General features: G+C 38.3%; 1 protein-coding gene across 1 annotated transcript in view; it reads right to left on the bottom strand.

Annotated features, from left to right (window-relative positions):
- Positions 1 to 19,824, bottom strand: part of ostf1 (osteoclast stimulating factor 1) — an 85,732-nt gene that overhangs the window by 65,230 nt on the left and 678 nt on the right. The window contains exon 2 of the mRNA XM_072585104.1: positions 437 to 483. Coding sequence (XP_072441205.1) covers positions 437 to 483 — 47 coding nt within the window. The remainder of the gene's footprint in view (positions 1 to 436; positions 484 to 19,824) is intronic.

Here is a 19,824-nt window from a genome sequence, read left to right as displayed (position 1 = left end):
CATATCCTGCCAGCCCAAAGATGACCCATTTATGCCCAACCACAATTTATGACCCGAATATTCCTAGACCCGTGTTGATATCTTGCCACTTATGCATGCTTATTTTGGGTCACAACTTGGGATTCAGCACCTTGTCAAGCGTCTTGAGAATAAGAACAGTATATCCAATAATTCCCCTTTATCCATATTGCTTGTTAATTCCTCAAACAAACCAGTCACAGACAGTTTCACTTTTACAAAACCATGCTGACTCTATTGAGATTTTCAAAGTGCTCCACTATAACCTCCACAGTAATAGATTGTAGCTTTTCCCCCATCATGGGCGTTTAGGTGAGCTGGCCTCTCGTTTCCTGTTTTTTGTCTCCCTTATTTCTTGAATAGAGGAATCACATGGCTATTTACCAACAGCAATATAGTTTTCAGTAGAAGTACTTACTGTTCTGGGTTCAAATGCAAACAGAGCTCTGTAAACTCTCACCTGACCTGGAAAACAAAGACAAAACCATGAACTCTTCAGTCTATTGTTAAATTGCATTACATGCAAATGAAACCCTCAGTTTAAGCAGCTATCATGTCCAACAATTCTTAGATCCTATGTTGCACCGCTGCTTGGAAACTTATAATTGTTCAGGCTTTGCACTGAAAAAAACCCTGCACTTAATGACCAGATATTTTCTTTGACCTTGAATATTTTTCACACATTGGATTCATTGTAGAGAGCACTGTCAAAACCAGTTGCTATCACAGGTTTAAATAAGATATTGCCTAAGTGGCAAACAAAGCTATTCAGACTGGAAAAGTGTGCACAAAGGGTAGAGAGCAATCATTGGGAAAACAGCTTTGACTCCGTGTACTTCATGGGAAACAGGGGGTGAATGTAAGCCTAAAGGCTTTTTAGCCTCAATGTGTTGAGCAGCGAATGGACCAAAGATGTTTGCATTCCAATTTGGTACAGGAAAGGCAAGTATCTTTCAGTAACTGACTACACCGAGAAAACAGGAAGTAATTTGGTTGGGCCAGAAAGGTGAGTGCTGGCTTCTGAGTTGTTTTTCCTCAAGTTATAACAATAGTAGCAGCATGAATGGGTGTAGTCAAGTTCCCAAAGACCAATTCTTTTTATTTGTCTTGTAATTGAGTGTAAGAATTAAGTGAGTTTCATTTAATGACCAATCAAATCACATCCAGAGCATAGCATTTTAGACTTGCCTTTGAAAAGGTAAAAAGTTAGGGTCTTGCCTACTTCTGCGATCTATCTGAAGGGGGGGGGGGGCGCGTTTGGCCTGGTCGGTAACAATATAGAACAGAATATATAATAAATCAAACTTTTACAATTGCATACTGAATGACATGAAATAGCATGGTAACATTTTGGTTTTTGTCGATAACACTTGAAAATTAACCTGACTGAAGATAAGTTGGGGTCATATTGGAAACAGTCAAAAGTAGTGTGACACTGGAAAAGCACAGCAGGTCATGCAGCATCAGAAGAGCAGGAGAAGAACTGACATATTGGCATAAGCTGCCTGACCTGCTGTCCTTTTCCAATGCCACACTTTTGGACTCAGTCTCCAGCATCTGTAGCCCTCATTATCTCCTAGTCATATTGGAAACAGTTTGTGAAGCACTGGGTAAAGCTTCAGGTCTTCCTTTTTGTACTGGCCCTAGGCCCTATAAAAAAACCACCAGTTTCAAAAGTCTGAAAATCTGAAGAGAGTTAACATCAATCCATTTGAATATTCAACACTTGAATGTCAAGAATAGCATACTGATAGCATCCACTGGCATTTGTAGGCAATTGTGTGGAAAATAGTTAGCATAGAATCGACATGGTACAATGCTAAACACATCAGAAGCTTTAAAGGCAGGCAAATGGTACCTCTAAATCAGACTTCAAGCAGTGGAACAATGTTCTTCCACTTAAAATAATTTGTTCATTAAACAGAATGGTGTGTATAATGAGAAATAGGAGCATTCTGACCAACAGTTAAGCACAAGGCCAGGACTTTGCTCACAATTTGGATCTTCTAATCACAACCACAGAACTCCATACAATGCAGAATAATGACAAATTGACAGAAAGAACTGCACACTGAGTCGTGAGTGAGGCATACAACCAAAGTACGCTACACAAAACAAAATACCTATGTGCTCAATAAAAATCAAATGCAGATTAGGAATCAGTTTAGGCTTGAATTCAGCTGGATATTGTTCTCTCTCTTTTAGCTGTGGGGTAGTTTTTATTGCTTTTCATGTCTGTGTCCTAGTGCAACATGCATTCTGGAAGTGACTTATTGTTTTACAACGAAAGCGTTCAGTTTCTAACATACCAGTCACCAGAAATGCCAGTGAAGTTCTTTTGCTCCAGAGAGCTGAGTCTTGGCTCCATCCTAATTTTTCGTGTAGATCATAAACTGCAGTCCAAACTGCAACCAGAAGTAAATTCTCTTCAGCTTCTGACTCAAATGTTTAGACGCCATTTTAAACAAATGGAATGGTTTTCACCAGAATGTCCAATTTTGTATTCTGTTGTACTCATCTCTGAAACTAAATATTCCTAGTAATACCATTTAGTATGCCGCCATGGTTTTCTAATGTGTTCAGTAGATTTTTATTTGCACTGAATGACTCTGTTCAACTCTAACTCCAAGTTTGCTGATGACACCAAAGTTGGTCAGATTTTAAACAATGACGACAGAATACAGGAAAGAGATAGAAGAAAAAAAAACAGTGGCTTGATGTAAAGACAATCTCTTAGAGGCCAGCGAAACAAACTAGCTGATCATCAACTTCGGTAAGTGGACTTAAAGTCATTCAACTATATCAAAGGTGGCAAGGTGGGAGATAGTAGAGAGCTTCCAGTTTCCCCAAAGTAAATACCACCAATCTGTCCTGAACATGACAGTCAAGAAACCATACCAACACCTCTGTGTCCTCAGAAGGCTATGGAAATTCAGGACTTGGAGATGCTGGTGTTGGACTGGGGTGTACAAAGTTAGAAATCACAACACCAGGTTATAGTCCAACAGGTTTAATTGGAAGCACACTAGCTTTCGGAGCGCTGCTCCATCAGAGAATTGCGTCCTCCACAATTACAAGGCACAGAATTTATAGCAAAAATTTACAGTGGTGTAACTGAGATTATACATTGAAAAATACCTTTATTGTCTGTTGAATCTTTCATCTGTTCGACTACCATGATAGTTTCATTTCTTTCATGTGTAAATCACAAAACCTTTTTAAAAAAGTTGCATTCTCAAGTTAGCTGTAACAATGGGTGATAGCTATGGGTGATATGTTGAAGGTGTTAGCCCCATGTGTTCTGTCAATGCCATTAGGTTCAGATTGTTATCTCACTTTTTCGATTAGAAAGCTAGTGTGCTTCCAATTAAGCCTGTTGGACTATAACCTGGTGTTGTGTGATTTTTAACATGGAAATTCAGCACAGAGTTGTGAACGCAGCTCAGTCCATCAAGCAAACCAGCCTCCCATCCATCGACTCTGTTTATGTTGGCTCCTTTTCCAAGGCAGCAGGAAGTATAGACAAAGACCACCCCCACCAATTTATAACCTTTTCCATCAGGCACAAGAAACAAATAAAGTTTGAAAAAAAATGTGCCAGATTGCAGAACAGGTTCTTCCCCAGTATCAGACTTATGAATGAACCTCATTTATTATAGTTCATCTTTCTCTGCGCCTTCCTTGCAGCTGTAAGACTATATTTTACATTCTCCTCTGTAACGCTGATGTACTTATTGTTATGACACACTGTAATCCCTCTGCTAATTTAAACCAGACACAGAAGCTCACCTTGCACCGTAATCTGTTAAATTTCAAATTTCTTCCAGATCTCACTAAGTAAAAATTAACAATTGCATTCTTTAAATCCAAATGCGATAATTAAAAACTTATTTACAACTCCTTTCTCTTAAACTTTTTTCTTCAGGAAGCGCTTATGCCCGAAACATCGATTCTCCTTCCCCTTGGATGCTGCCTGACCTGTTGCGCTTTTCCAGCAACACATTTTTAAGCTCAGCTTCCTGTCTTAAAAGGTACAGTACACATGTACACCTTCACAACATTATGTATAGTATGATTTGCCTGGATTAGCCCAGAACACACTTTTCATATGTATCTCAGTACATGTCACAATAAAAAGACCAATCAAAAAAGATAGTACTCTTATCAAATTGTGACCAAACTGGAACGTGTCCATGATGTGTGGCTGAAATGAATGGCTCCTGCTAGCTTCTTGGTTTTCCTGAAGGATTCCACTTTTTCATGTCTTTCGCAAAAGATTCCCCAACTTGCACTGCTGTGAGGAATTTTAGCAAACCATTTCCATTGAATCAGAACAGCTCACATTTTTAACTCAACACTAATTCACTTTTAATTAGTGAGTCCATGATTTCAACTCAGGGACAAGTTTCTGACAAAGCCCTATTCCTTCTTTTTCTAGCTGTACCTTGTGGTATCTACATACTATGGTAGCCATGCCTGATCTGAGCTGCAACTTTAAAAATGCATTATCCATTTAGCCCACCTTGCTGTGCTTCATTCTGACTATTTCACTTCAGTTCTAACCACCAGCTGAACTGTCACTCCAGACAGCTCTTAGCACCACCTTGTGATGCAGCCTGTGCCACTGATCAGAACTGCAAACTTCATCTATTCTCTTTTTGCGTTTCTTACCAATTCTGAAAGGCTTCTTGTCTTAATTTAAAGCATTCTGCAATTTTGATTGCGGCCACAAGATTTTCTTTGCTGAGGTTAATTAAATCCTCAGATCTGTACACATTATCTTAACAGCACTGCTCACAGTTTTGGAGGAGTAGGTAGATAAGTCTTCAAATCACCACTGCAGATTAGCATGTTGCACAGCAAAGCTAAAGCAAATCTTCAGCTTGCCACCGCTGCTCACCATGTTGTTTGCTACTAAGAATACATTCTGGTATGTATCCAGGACCCACAATCTTGTGCTGAAGTGGCTAGCTACCTTCCTAGTAGAAAAATCACTAGTCATAAACATTTGGTATTGCATAACTGCAACTACTTACACATTACAAAAATATGGCGTACTTTTATTCATTCATGGAATCAATGTGCCAATGGCTAGGTCAATATTTATCACCTATTCCTAATTGCTCAAATGGCAGTTAAGGGTCAACCACATTGTTCAGAGTATAGAGACACACATAGGCTGGACCAGGTAAGAATGGTAGCTACCTTCCCTAAAAGGACATTCGTGAACCAGATGTCTTTTTTTGACAATCTACAATGGATTGAAGGTCAGACTCTCAATCCAGATATTCACTAAATTTAAATGTCGTTGAGATTTGAATCTGGGTCCCCAGAACATAAGCTGGGTCTTTGGATTACCAACCAACAGACCTTGGCCCAAAAAAAAAAATACATTAAAAAGACTATTCAGCTGACTTGATCTTAGGTCAGACTCTTTCAATGTCAGTGTTTGATAGTACAGAACTTTCTGAAAAGATGACTCAAAGATATTCATCATAGCAAATCTGGAGGAAAAGCGATGTCAAGGAAAAAGAACACACTAACACAGCAGTGCATCATTGGTTGGCAAGTGAACGGATAGAGGTGTTGCCATGGAGAATGCATTTGTTAAATGTTGGTTGACAATGATGTCACTGTCACTCAAATCAGTATTAACCCTTCCAAACCCACTTTCCACAGGCTTTTATATCGTGTGATGGTAATGTTCCTACCTCTAGGCCAGGAGGTCTAGGTACATGACCTACCTGCTCTAGAGACATAACATATGAGCAGGTAAAATATAAATATCTGCAACAGTGCTTTGACAAATACCATTGTTCACATTGATTGTAATTATATGCCAGAAATTAGTTGAAAATTTTCCCCTGATTTAGTGACCACAACATCCATTTCCACCCGCTGTCGGCAGCCAAAAAAACATAGCATTTACACTGTCGTTAGTCTGAAACAGCCAAGTTGGAGTAGTACTTAGCATACATAAGCAGCCTTCTACTCAATGAAATACATGTCAGTTGCCCAGTTTAGAGTCCATGTAGATCAAGGAATTGAACAGAACTCACCTGGTAGGCGAATAGGTACAAAAAATATAAGCCACAACAGCTGATGAGATCAGTCTACATAACAGAAAAGCTACATGGGAACATACAAATTAGAGTCAGGGACAGGAACAGGCCATTTGCAAATCCACTTCAACTCGCTGTGCTTCATGCTTTTGCAATTGCCCACATTTTAGCTTAAAATACATCTCTTCTCTCACTCAAACTGATCATAAAATTCAATTGTTATGATCACAGCTACAAATGGATGCCTTCACCCTGAGGTCATGGATTAATCCTATTTCATTGCACAAAATTAGATCTAATCCCAACAACAAACATTCTACAAATTCCTCTTCAAGACTACTTTTGTCTATCCAGCTTTTCCAACACATTTAGATTGAAAGTCTACATGCCAACCTAAAATGCTTACTGCAGCATTGTTGTGTCAGGCTCCCAGTATACTCCATCTTATCATGTGGTTAATGTGAAGTTGATATTTTGCTAAAGCGACAGAAATATTTTGTTAAAACACAACTGAAGTCAGTGTGATCAAGTTTTAACAACATGGAAAGAGTGCCTTTTGCCCAGCTGTGTCCACATTAAGCACCTATCTTTCATGCCATTCCCAGCACTTGGTCCAGAGCCTTGCATGCTAGGGCAGACTGCACTTTCTAAGGATATATTGGGGTTCGGAGTGCAATGTTTCCCCAATGTTACTATTTTTAGGAGTGTATAGACTATGAAAAAAAAAGTGAAACATGAAACTGTTTGGACATTACTGGGTTGAAGATAAATTCTGATGCAATTTCTTGGAAACAAAAAGTTTAAAGTTTCAAGAGAAATATGAATTATTTGTCATTTACTAGAAAAATAATCTGGGAAAACGAGTCCAATAAATCGGAGAGAGAGGTGGATTTTATGATTCTTCAATGCTGGACAAAGAACTGGAAAAATCCTAGATTCTATGCTGTATGTTGCAACAGACCAAAGTTGCAGTTTCCTTTCACAGACAGAGATCGAGAAGCTTGCAGGCAACAGCAGATCTGTCTCTCTTTTGTTTCATGCTCACCAAGTAAAGTCAACTGGAAGAGTGCTCAGTGAAGCATGTGTGAAACAGTCTAAAGATCTTTCATCATTCTGAGACAGTCAACAATTTGATTCCATTGACAGGAAATCAAGGTACTGTAAAAAGCAAAGCCATTCTATCTTCTAAATTAATAAAAAGTACTTTGTTCCTTTTTCGGCTTTTTGTTACCTATATCTCTGCAGAACTGACTTGTCTGTGTATAAATCGCATTCAGATATACTTTAATTCTTAAGTGTGATATAGTTATTAACTATTTTTCTTACTTGACTGAAAAATAAAATTTTGTTGGTAATAAATGAATTATTCTGGAATGCATTAGAGAAGCCCATGTTGCTTATATTTTGGATAGTACGAAAGTCACAAATTAACAATTTTGAAATTTCAAATTGTTACATTTACGTTATGGCTTTTGGAATATGGGACTTAATTAACTGTGCACTTATCCTGGAAAAGTCTTTAGAATTTTCTATTCACATTGGGGTCTAACTCAATCCTCGAGATCTTAACTTCCCTACAAAAGTGGGGATTAACCGAGATAGTGAATACAAGGGAGAACACATGGTATATTTGGTCACCAGCTTGATGCTTGCCACACAAGATATGCCTTCCCAGAGCAAATCTTAAACAAAGCGTTTTCAAAACAAAACCTGCTTAATCCCTTACACCAGGTTATAGCTCACCAAGCTCCAAGTTAAACATCGTCAGGCAAAAAATGGAAGCTGACTTCAAATCAGAGTACAGCATGGTGTGGCTGGAATGGAGAGACAATTGAGAAGGCCAACGAACGCAAAGCGTGATTTTGGAAGCCTAGGAAAGAGTCATCTTAAATAAAAAGAAAAATTACAGGAAAAAAAAACTCAGGTCTGGCAGCATTTGAGAAAAAAAAGTTAAAGCACTTCGGAACTCAATTTTGTACAGAAACAGAATACAGAGGAACCTCAGTTATCTGAAGGACACGGATGGGGAGTATTTGGTTCGGTTAATCGAATGCTGGCTAATATAGTTTAGCAAAGTATCAGAACCTGACCATCTTGTCTGGACAATCCAAAATTTGCATAATCAAATGCCGTGTAATCGAGATTCCTCCGTAGTTAACAGAATCTAACTACAGAGAGGATTTCACTTAAGACAAATAATCACACTTACACTCTGGATTATTGTATAATAAAAATAAAAATGAAGTTATGGTCATACCATCCCTAGACTAAAGTGAATTTCACTGCAAGAGTGAACTAAAATTTTATGAATGCATCATAATTATTCATGCCGTGCTGGGAGTGTAACGACTTGAATTTGTTAATACAGACAGACATTTTCATTCACGGATTTTCATGCTGCAAATATCTAGTTTATGTTACTATTAAGTAACACTTAATTCTGGGAAGATTTTATGAAGCTAAGGTAATTAAAGTAATGAACTTTTGAATTATTTCCACCAAAATTAGTTGCCAGTGTGTTTAACAGTGTCAGAATAAGACACGCAGTATAAAATTTATCTAGAAAGATTCTAAAATAATTGATAACTAGTTTGAGTATACCCACAGCGTACCATTTCCACATTAAGACAGACCTTATGAAGGCTCTCAAGTTTCAATTTATATGGCTGCTTGCTGGAAGAGCTTTTGAGTTTCAATTTGCACTTTGGCTAACTTATGGGAACTGCAAACCAAAGTAAGTGACTGATTGTTAGACGGTACCGCACCGTAAGCAGAGTCAAACAAGAATTTCAGACAATGTGGAAAATGGGTCAGGTTTATTCTCTGCTTTATCGAGAATTGAAGCTTGCTTGCAGAATCTACAGAAGGCTTCATAATATCATTCACAAAATAGAGTAACTTGGAAAAGTACAGTAATCAGAGCAAGGACGGAGACCTACATTATCAAGGGTAAATAAAAGCTTCACTTCTAAAAATAGCTGAAACTAGAGAATTAACCAGAGAACTGCAGTATACTTTTGAGCAGTCTCTACAGAGGTAGAACACAAACAATTAACAGACCTCAAGGAAATTATTTTTGGTGGCCAGCGAAGGATGGCCATGAGTAAGAGGTGTACAAGCAGACAGATGTAGGAGGTAATACCGACTATATAGCATTTGTAATTATAAACCCTAATGTTAGGAAACTTGTTTTAACAAACAAACTGATAGTATAGTTCTATTGAAGAAATATGAAAACAAGGAATTCCCATATGTTTAAACTGTTAACTGTCTTTGACAACCTGTTTACAATTCCAATTTCCTTCGATATTCCCCAGGACCAGTTCCCAACTATCAAGGAACTTCACGATAGCACTCAGTCGAATGAAACCTAGCAAAAATGCACAACTAAGTTCATAAATGAAAACTTAAATAATGGAGGAACGTTGCGAGTTTAAAAGGAAAAAAGTATGGTTAGGTTTAGGAAGCTAAAAGTAGACAGGACGAGTGTGAGGAAAGACCTCAAGCAGGGAATTAGGAGAGCATGAAAGGACCACGAAATCACCTTAGCAACTAGGGTTAAAGAAAATCCCCTGGCAATGTGTTCCAGACTCGTACCACTGTGTGTACAAACAAAAACTTGCTCGTCACATCTCCTTTGAAACTCCCACAAGCCCCCTCAACCCTGAATGCCTCCTCGTATTAGACATTTCAACTCTAGGGAGGGGGGGAAAAAAAAAAAAGAGGAGAGAGATTCTGGCAGTCAACCCTGTCTATTTATCTCATAATTAGACTATTTAGCATCCACTGTTCCAGAGAAAACAACCGGAGTATTTCTAGCCTCTCCTTTTATAGTTCATTCCCTCTAATCTAGACAGCATCCTGGTCAACCTCTTATGCACTGTCTCCAAAGCCTTCACATTCTTCCTGTAATGAGGCAACCAGAATTGAACACAATACTCGAGTGTGGCCTAAACAAAGTCCTATAAAGCTGCACCATTACATCTTCCTGATAAATGCAACCCTGCTATATACAGAGGAACCTCAATTTAAGCAAGTTAAGATGTGACCTGCCATGCACAAAGCTATGACGACTGTCCCTAACTAGGTCATACTTTACCAAATATGCGTAAATCCTATCCCTAAGAATTTTCTCCAATATCTTCCCAACCACCGATGTGAGACTCACCTAGCGACAGTTTCCTGGATTATCCCTAATCCTTTCTTGAAAAGGCTAACAACATTAACTACTCACCAGTCCTCTGGAACCCCTCCAGTGGTGATAGATGATAAGATCTTGGTCAAGGCCCCAGCAATTGCCTCTTGCCATCACGATAATCATCAGACCTTGGGGACTTATGCATCTTTAATGCTCTTCAAAAGACCTAATACCACTTCTTTTTTTATAGAGAATTTTCTGATCAAGCTTGTATGCTCCACACCATTCTCACTGTCTTCCCCCATCTTTCTCCTGGGCGAATACAGACACACAGGGCACATTATATCTTGCCCACATCGTGTGTGCGCACAGTTTGTTTGGGGATTTTCTTTAACCCTAGTTGCTAAGGTGATTCCGTGGTCCTTTCATGCTCTCCTAATTCCCTGCTCAAGGTCTTTCCTGCTTTCATTATCTTCCTCACACGTCCTGTCTACTTTTAGCTTCCTAAACCTAACCATACTTTTTTCCTTTCTGAAGCTCACAACGTTCCTCCATTATTTAAGTTTTCATTTATGAACTTAGTTGTGCATTTTTGCTAGGTTTCATTCAACTGAGTGCTATCGTGATGAAGTTCCTTGATGGTGGTTGTCGAACAGAATACAACAGGGGCTTTTAAGGGACTTTTAGATATGCACATGAATGTGCAAGGAATGGAGAGACATAAACTAATCCTTTCTGCCTGACCTTTGTCTGATTTGGAGTCATGTTCGCACAATGTCATGGGCCAAAGGGCCCACTCCTGCGCTGCACAGTTCTATGTCACTGATAATCACATAGAACAATGAGAGTTTGAGAATGAGAGAGTGATAGAGAGAAAAGGACAACAGTGGTACGAAAATCACAACTAAAACCAGTTTCATGTCAACAGAAAGTGGAAATTTTTGTGCAAATATGAAAATTAATTTTCTTCAAATTTGGAACAAACATCAACTTCCACTGCAAAAAAAAAAGGTTATGATATAATTTGTCTCAAAAAAGCTTGAAATCCTCAGTATTTATAAATCATTTGAATTTTAGAATTGTAGTTAAACACAGATTTTAAGAAAGCAATAATTAGATTGAAATATATTCATGTAGTCACTGCAAAGAGACAATGAATACCTGCAGCTGTATTTAATAGCCTGTGCCTAACACGCCTTCATATTGGTCACAGAATATAAAGCTGAATGTAGAATTTTCCTTCCCATCCTCCCCAGCCAGAACAACATTTTCCCCAATACAAGTTAATTGATACCATTCTGTGGTGTGCCAAACGTTGGATTTCTTTTTGAATCATGAAAAGCTAAGGCAATACTTCTCAAACCTAAAAGCTATACAATTGCAGCACTTTCAAATTCAAACAGTTTGCCAATATTCAATGCATTGCCAGGACAGAAACTACTTAGGGAAGGCACCAGAGGTACACATCAAAAAAAAAGACCTTCTATATGTTATGTATCATCTTTCATAAGCTCAGAACTAAAGGACCTGACAGCCAATTAGTGACCTGAAGCACGCTCAGTTGTAGTAATGGTGTTCATACAAATCATAAGAAACTTTAAAACATTTCTGAAATTGATTGTTGCACTTGAATGGCCACTGACATTTGGACAGAAGCTCTGCAGTGTGATAAACCAAATGTCAAAAGTGATGAAAGCTAAATGGGACATTTTACTTTCAGAAATTATAAACAAATACAGATTCGTTTAGAATTCTGTAATTTGGATACATTGTTATATTCAGAGGATTAAGTGATTGAGAATGATTTGTTCTCAATGACCATTTAAGAGCGCAATGAAGGAGGAAACAAAATTAGCAGCTCAGTGATTTCATGTGATGTATTTTCAGGGAAAACAGTTGCTGATCTTATGAATTGTGTGCAGGTTTAACAATACAAAAATGTGCTTAATGTCCCATCCACATGAACAATGGTCCAAACCACTTTATAAAACGTGTAATAAAAATGGACACTAGACAGAAAAAGACACTTATTCAAGTTGATGGTGTTATGGCTGAATAGATTCAGCTAGTGGTGAATGTGTTTGAATATTGATCCATGTACCAGACTGGGAGGAGAGATGATCTAGGATATTTGAACATGCCACATGCTTCTTTCTCACTAATGTTAGTGTAAAAAGTGTGTTGGGTTTACTCCCTCCGATTTCCTGGAAGTATGTTTGAAAGTGATTAAAATGGCATGAAGAAAAAAGTAGAGATTTAAAAGAAAAAACTTCAAAAGAGCATAACAAACAGCAGCTGAAGGTTACTATCAATGGTTGGCAATGGTAGTGCACAGAAGAGAGGAGTTTGTTAAATACACTACTTGAGGATTGAAGAAATTTGCAGTCACAGTACAGCAATGCCATAAAAAGTGTGACAGATGAAGACCAAGACCTTTAATGTGTTATTGCTCGGGTGAAGGTAATGGATCGTGTCTGGGGTCCACCTCAGCAGAATCCACTGAGATTGATACAAAATGGAGATACTCACTTAAGTTGCTTAAAATCTACTGAAGTCAACATTTGCAGATGCAAGTCAGCATACACAAACTTCCCTCAACCGTGAAAGGGAACCACAGAGGAAATCACTTGCAAAATGGTCTCAAATTTAAGAGCTCCATGTTGTGACAAAACTATCCCATTCATGATTCCTGGCTGTTTTATCAGCAAAAGAAAAAGTGGATACCACAGAACCTTGCCACCATAGCAACTTGGCACTCTCATTCAATTATGACACCTCTAAGAAGGAGATAAGATTCTTTTCTTACCATGAGAGAACTTCCCGATTTCAGTAGATGCCTAAACAATTTCACTTTTTAAAAAGGGAAAAGCCTGCTTACCACTCTTCAAACTTTTGCATCTATGCAAATGTAGTTTTCCTGTAAACCTTGCCCCATCTTAAAACCACTGAAATCACTATTAGTATGAGAATCAATACCCATGCACAAAAACAGATACTGGTGAGACAGCTAGCAAAAGCTAATTGTGCTGGCAGCAAAGATCCATTTCGTGTTAGTGACAACATTGGAACAGAAGTCAATTTTGCTTTATCTGCCATGACAATAGTTTTTCCTCACCCAAGAGGAAATTGGAATCAATTTGAAATAACAAAAGGAGACCTAACTTTGTGCTGAGTGGACTTATCAAGTGCAAAACTGCCAACCTCAGGACAAGTCAGTGCCATATTTCAGGTCTTGCCAGATTTTTGATCTGGCATTTCAGGCTGTCTTCGCAGAGTGTGTTGAGGGTATGCTTTTCCTTATTTGAAATCTGCAAAAGGCAATTTTGAAAATAATGACAATGCTGAGACACAAGCCAACACATTCTTTGGAGCTACTTCAGCTCCAGTGTTCCTTCACCCAAAGCCTGGCTCATACAGGAGTGAGACCAGCTCAAAGACACTTCCTAGTCAGTTTAACCAAAGACGCCACTGTGGAAGGAAAGTCGAGTGATGGTGGTAAATTAAAACAGGAAAAAAAAAAGGAGATTGCTTTTCAAGGTAACCAGATTTGATACATTGTACCTATACAAGAACATTTATTGATTAATACTGTGCCATTTAAACCTTTGGTGTATTTCATACGGTTAAAATGTTAAAAATTGACAAACGTTGAGGGCAATAAGGTCAGTCATGTCCAACACAACTTAGTTGCCACATCCATACATTAAAGCCAATTCAGAGCTAAGCTGATACCAATAATATGCATCACTGTTTGGAGAACATCCACGTATGAATTGGAAATCATTTCAAATTAACATTTTTGCATGCTAGCACCATAAGTTACTCAAAAGGCCCAAAAGAATTTGGAGTTTCACATGTTTTGTCAGGATCCTCCCTGCTTCATGCATTGGCTGGAATAATTAAATAATGTTCTCCCAAAACTACACCATCTGCTCTGAGCAAATAAATGTCTTAAAATATTTCTGAGCATAAAATTTATCAAGGACAAGGGCAGATGAGATCTTCCAAATTTTAAACACCATTACTAGGCAGCAACCCATACTGTCGAAGTGTGATGGATTGGGATCAACTGTACGACACATCCCACAACCGGGTTCAGTGACTGAATCTGTGTAGTCTGCATTTCATACATACTTCCAGGAAACCAGAAGGAATAAACTAACACACACGTTACACTAGCATTAGTGAGAAAGAGGCCTGTGCCATGTTCAAGTATCCTAGATCATCTCTCCTACCAGTCTGGTACATGAATCAATATTCAGAGACATTCACCTTTAGCTGATTCAGTTCAGCAATAACATAATCAACTAAGTATACCTTCACAACCTGAGATTTTTCCCTCTTTCAGCCTGACTCACTTGATAAAACCCCAACCTGAATCACATTTATAAAAGCAATGCAGAAGAGCATATACCACTACCGTAACAACACGGATGAAATAAAAATGGCTCCCTTCAGCACAAGTATAAGCCATTATTCATTTGATTATTTCACAATTTGTCATTACTCCACCAATTGGTTTATTCTCATTTCAATAGCAATACCAACAGCATGGAACTTCTGAATGATCCAATCCAAAGATTTCACTTTGGATGATCGGAAGTTAATGCAGACTTGACTATGCTAACAAAAACATGCATGAAGGTTTCAGATGTGCTAATGTTTAGTGGGGTAGTTGGCCACCATTAGAGAAATGGAAATTTATGGTCTTAGGTGATGAGAGGATCTCAGTTGGAAGCTTACATTGGGATGAAATATGACAAGTTTGTTTGACAAACATTTGACTGAACCTCAGTGGTGTGGGGTGAAGGAATGAAATTGATCAAGGAAAACATATCAGCTTTGGCCCTCAATATCTCGTTAAAAATGTTTTTACTCTTCAGGACTGGATATCAGACAAAGTAAGCACAGTGGAAAGATCAAATGATGGAAGATATGTTATAGCAGGATTTCAGCAAAGTATAAAAATTGTTACGGCATTCTAAGATGATATTGTAAAAGTGTAAATTAATTTCTTGCATTTAGAGTCGGAGTCAGAGAAATACAGAACGGAAACAGACTCGTCCATGCCAACTAGACATTTTAACCTAATCGAGTCCCGTTTGCCACCATTTGGCCCAGATCCCTCTAAACCCTTCCTATTCAAAAATTATACAGATGTCTTTTTAAATGTTCTAATTGTACCAGCCTCCACCACTTCCTCTAGCAGCTCATTTTATTCCATACATGCACCACCCTCTGCATGAAAAACTTGCCCCTTACATCCCTTTTAAAATCTTTCTCCATCACCTGAAACCAACACCCTCTAGTTCTGGACTCCCCAACCCAGGGGGATTTATCCTATTGATGCCCCTCATGATTTTATAAACCTCTATAAAAGGTCACTGCTCAGCTTCTGATGATTCAGGAAAAAAATAGCCCCAGCCTATTCAGCCTCTCCCTATAGCTCAAATCCTCCAACCCTGACAACATCCTTGTCAATCTTTTCTGAAGGTTTTCAAGTTTCACAACATCCTTCCTACAGCAGAGAGACCAGGATTGCACACAATATTCGAAAAGTGGCCTAACCAATGTCCTGCACAGCCTCAATATGCCCTCCCAACTCCTACACTCAATGCAATGACCCAAAAAAGGCAAGCATACCTTCTTCACTATCCCATCCGCCAAGTAACTAAACCTATCAAAAAGTGTCTTTGTTCGGCAACAAACTCCCAGACCTTACCATCAAGGTGTTGAGTCCTGCCCAGATTTGCCTTTCCGAAATGCAGCATCTCACATTTATCTAAATTCAACTCCATGTGTCATTCCTAATAACAGGGAGTCCAGAAGTAGAGGTCAAAGTCTCAGGATATGGTGACATATCTTCACTTAGTGCTGAGCTTGCAGAATTCACCAACAAAACAGTAGAGGCCAAAACATGGTATGATTGAGGATGGGTTGGATATAGCACTGGATGCTAAAGGTATCAAAGGATTGTGGGGAAAAGCAGAAACAGGCTGTTGAGCTCATGATCAGCCATGATCATGATGATAAACGGCAGGGCAGACTAAAGAGTCAACACTACATATGCATACAAAATTGGAAATTCATTTGTTTTCCTGTCTGTTTGCACATGTGCAGGACCTAACATCCAGTTTCAGCATGTGGTATGATAGAGTATTGTATTCTTGGGATGAGAAAGAACTGCACGTGCAAACTGAAAAGGCACACATTATTGAACGACAACTGAACTGACCTGTCTGGACATGTTCCTACGTTAGCATGGATTTTAAGGGTGATTATTTATGGAACTCTTAGTTAAGCCACTGTTCCGAGTCTTAGAACAGAGTCTAAGAAGGAATGGATAAATTGCAGTCTGCAGTCTCTAGTAAGACTGTAACCAAAGGAAATGCAAGTAAATTCTGAATTGATGAACAATCAATTCAGCTGAAAAAAAAAGTGGGTGTCATGGAATTGTTAGTCTCTTTGAAGTGTGCCGTGATATTGAACAAGTTGAGAACCATTGGTTTAATCAGATATTGTGGTAAATAGCTAAATTAGTTGTTCACCATAGCTGTTCAAATCTCCTTCCCTTGAGTTAGAGAGGAGACCTATACCAGGGCAATGATCAGAGCAAAAGAGGATATTGGTTTTAACATGAATTCAGGTGCCTAAATGGAAGTGAGGTCACACAAAGCAAACTATTAGATTAGCAGTCCATCCAACTCCTTTAATATACACTCCTTTCACTAGGAAAGTATTGCAAATCCTTAAGCACCCATACCAAGATCCTATTCTCAAAAATCCAATCGGTTAAGCTTTACAATGCTTAAGCAGGTTGTACAACAATTGAATTAACATCCTAGGTCTCTTGAATGGCAAGTTTCATTACCTTCATGTACCTACTGTTAACGTTTTAGTTTGCCATTCTTAAACTAGCGACAAATGCTGCACATCACTCCAAATGCAAATTTGCTCTTTGAACCCTTAGTCCCCTTAGTTTGGTGTCCAGTTTGTAATGTTGAGCTTCCAACATATAAACACAGTCACTAGGACCACTAATTCATCTCTACATCACCCACTTACCCCAAAGTCTCAGCTCATCTGGTACAAAACTCTTTCATAGCTTTGTTGTTACTTCTACACAGGAATATTCCAATACATTCCCCCCAGTCAGCTCAACACATGCCTGACAAAGCTTTTGGTCACCTGACCTAATCTTGTGGCCCAGTGCACATTACATTTTGCAACACTCCTGTGATGCGCTTTAGACATTTTATTAAATTGGTTCTATTCATGTAAAGCTAAAGTTCATCATATGCAAAGTTAATTATTTTACACTTTTAAGTTTAAAAAGCCACACATCTTATCAAAAGCATTATTTCCATCCCTGATCATTGCTGATGTACATGTTTTTGCGCCATTGATCTAACGCGTAACATGAACAACACAAGGTCAAATACTTGGTTGTTTTGACAGTTTGACAACCACCCACTAGCCTTTCACCTGAGTAATACTTAAGAATTCATAGCTATTGAAAAACAGACATTTCCTTAGTTCCAGTATCTAAAAGACTGTTTTTAATTAATAGTTACAATGAAAATCCCTGGTCCTCAAAGAAAACAGCCCTCTTTTCAGAAGAAAGCCACTTTGGATGTGCTCTTCTCGAAAACAGAGCTTTCATATTTTGCCCAAAGACACATCAACTTGAAGCTCTGCATCATTGACTCTGCCTGGCGGGAATAACAGCTTAGATGTAGTCCATGATGTCTCACTCAGAACAGATCAACTTACTGAAACATGAATATTGAAGGTGTACATTGTCTAGGTGGCCAGCTGCTAATTAAGTTACTGAAGCAGATCACCTTCTCCACAAGGATCACCGCAGCGAAACACTGCCATATGTTTTATTTTAGACATAGCATTTCTTATCTTCCCATTCCACTACCATTCAATTGATATTGTCCATTAAAAAAAAGGATGGGAAGTGTTCTCTCTATGGCTTCCTTCAATTCCCAAGATTCCAAGTTATCTGCACTCATGCAATTCTGTTTGGTACTTTTGTTTGAAATTGTTCCATATCTTCAATTAATCCAGCCCCAAGTGTTAGAATTTCTTCCTCTCATCTGCCACCTTTCCTTTCTGCTTCAAAACTCTTTGGGAAAGCTGTTGGTCAACTGTCCTTGCATTTGCTTCCATGGCTCAGTTTCAGAGTCTATTTAATAAACAATCATATTAAGTGTCTCGGGATGTTTCACTAAAGTTAAAGGCAATATCCAAATACAGGCTTTGGTTGTATGTTAGGAATGAATTGCCATTACTATGAGCAAACAGAGGGACTGGCACTGGGTTGTGGATTTAAAAGAAATATCAATGGTCAACTCTATTTTTAGTCCTCTCACAAGTAAAGCTAGTGAGATAGTTAATGAACTGCATATATTACTATTCAGAGCGAATCTGGTAATTTACACTGCATGTCCAAAAATCTTTAAACTTGTCAGATGCCACTTAATTGCATAGTCAAAGGATGTAGCTCACTCCATCCCTTCAAAAATGGTTAAAAGAATATATTTCAAGACAAATGTTTGTTTTAATAGTGAATATTTGAAGAAATTCACATATGTAATTTTAGAATGACTTCCATTCATTGTTACAATGAATCTTAGACAAAACAGGCAACAGAAGTTAAATGCTACTACTCTCAAGCTATGCTGGTTGGAGGGACAGTGGTGAGATATAATTAAGCAGTAGTTCTATCTGGTAGCAAAAACATGATGATATATGGCATGGATAGTAAAGTGAGGAGAATTCATTTCAGGGGCAAAGTAAGCTGAATCTATTAGTTTTGATACTACAGTACAAAACAATAAATTATGAAAATTGCATTGTTAATTAATTTTATACAATAAACCTGTTTATTCATCTAAAAAGGGTGTCAATGACTCATTGGAGAGCTTATCAGCATGCACCATCAGAAGAACTGAATTTGGGCTCACATAAAATGCAAGGTATCCAATGATTAGAGATCATACTACTACATCTCAGGGTCACACTTTTGCTCAAGCCTCACTCCTGATGAAAGGCCTATGCCCAAAATGTTGATTGTCCTCAGGCTGCATGACCTCAGGCTGCATGACCAGGTGTGCTTTTCCAGTACCACACTCTTCAACTCTGATCTCCAACATCTGCAGTCCTCACTCTCTCCTCAGTTTTGTTTGCCAGGATATTAAATAAAGGCATGCATTTGATCAGTCTAATGGAGAGGCTCCAGGGATATTGAACAGCTAATACAGGCCTAAAGCAACCGAACTGTTTATATTTCAAGAATTGGTTTGGGTAGTAAAATTCTGCTATTATCCAATTGTTAAATTTCCTGTTTGCACCAGTCAACAATCAGTCCTATCGCATCTCTCAAGTAAATAAACCCCTTTTGGTTGTTGCACAAGCTTCTTCACAGCACGAATAAATAACATAAAATTTAGTTTAATTAATGCTTTAAGTCATATTTGGAAAAAAACCTCAATTATGATCGTTAGTGGTAACCCACAAATGCGAGTTGTGCATGCACAAAGAATGACAAACTGGCGTTTGAAAAGATATGCTACAGAACCATTTAACCACCAGACC

The sequence above is a fragment of the Chiloscyllium punctatum genome, chromosome 2 (assembly GCF_047496795.1).
Source record: "Chiloscyllium punctatum isolate Juve2018m chromosome 2, sChiPun1.3, whole genome shotgun sequence".
Classification (NCBI taxonomy): domain Eukaryota; kingdom Metazoa; phylum Chordata; class Chondrichthyes; order Orectolobiformes; family Hemiscylliidae; genus Chiloscyllium; species Chiloscyllium punctatum.
Note: the sequence above shows the minus strand (reverse complement) of the source record. Positions and strands in the feature narration are given on the sequence as shown.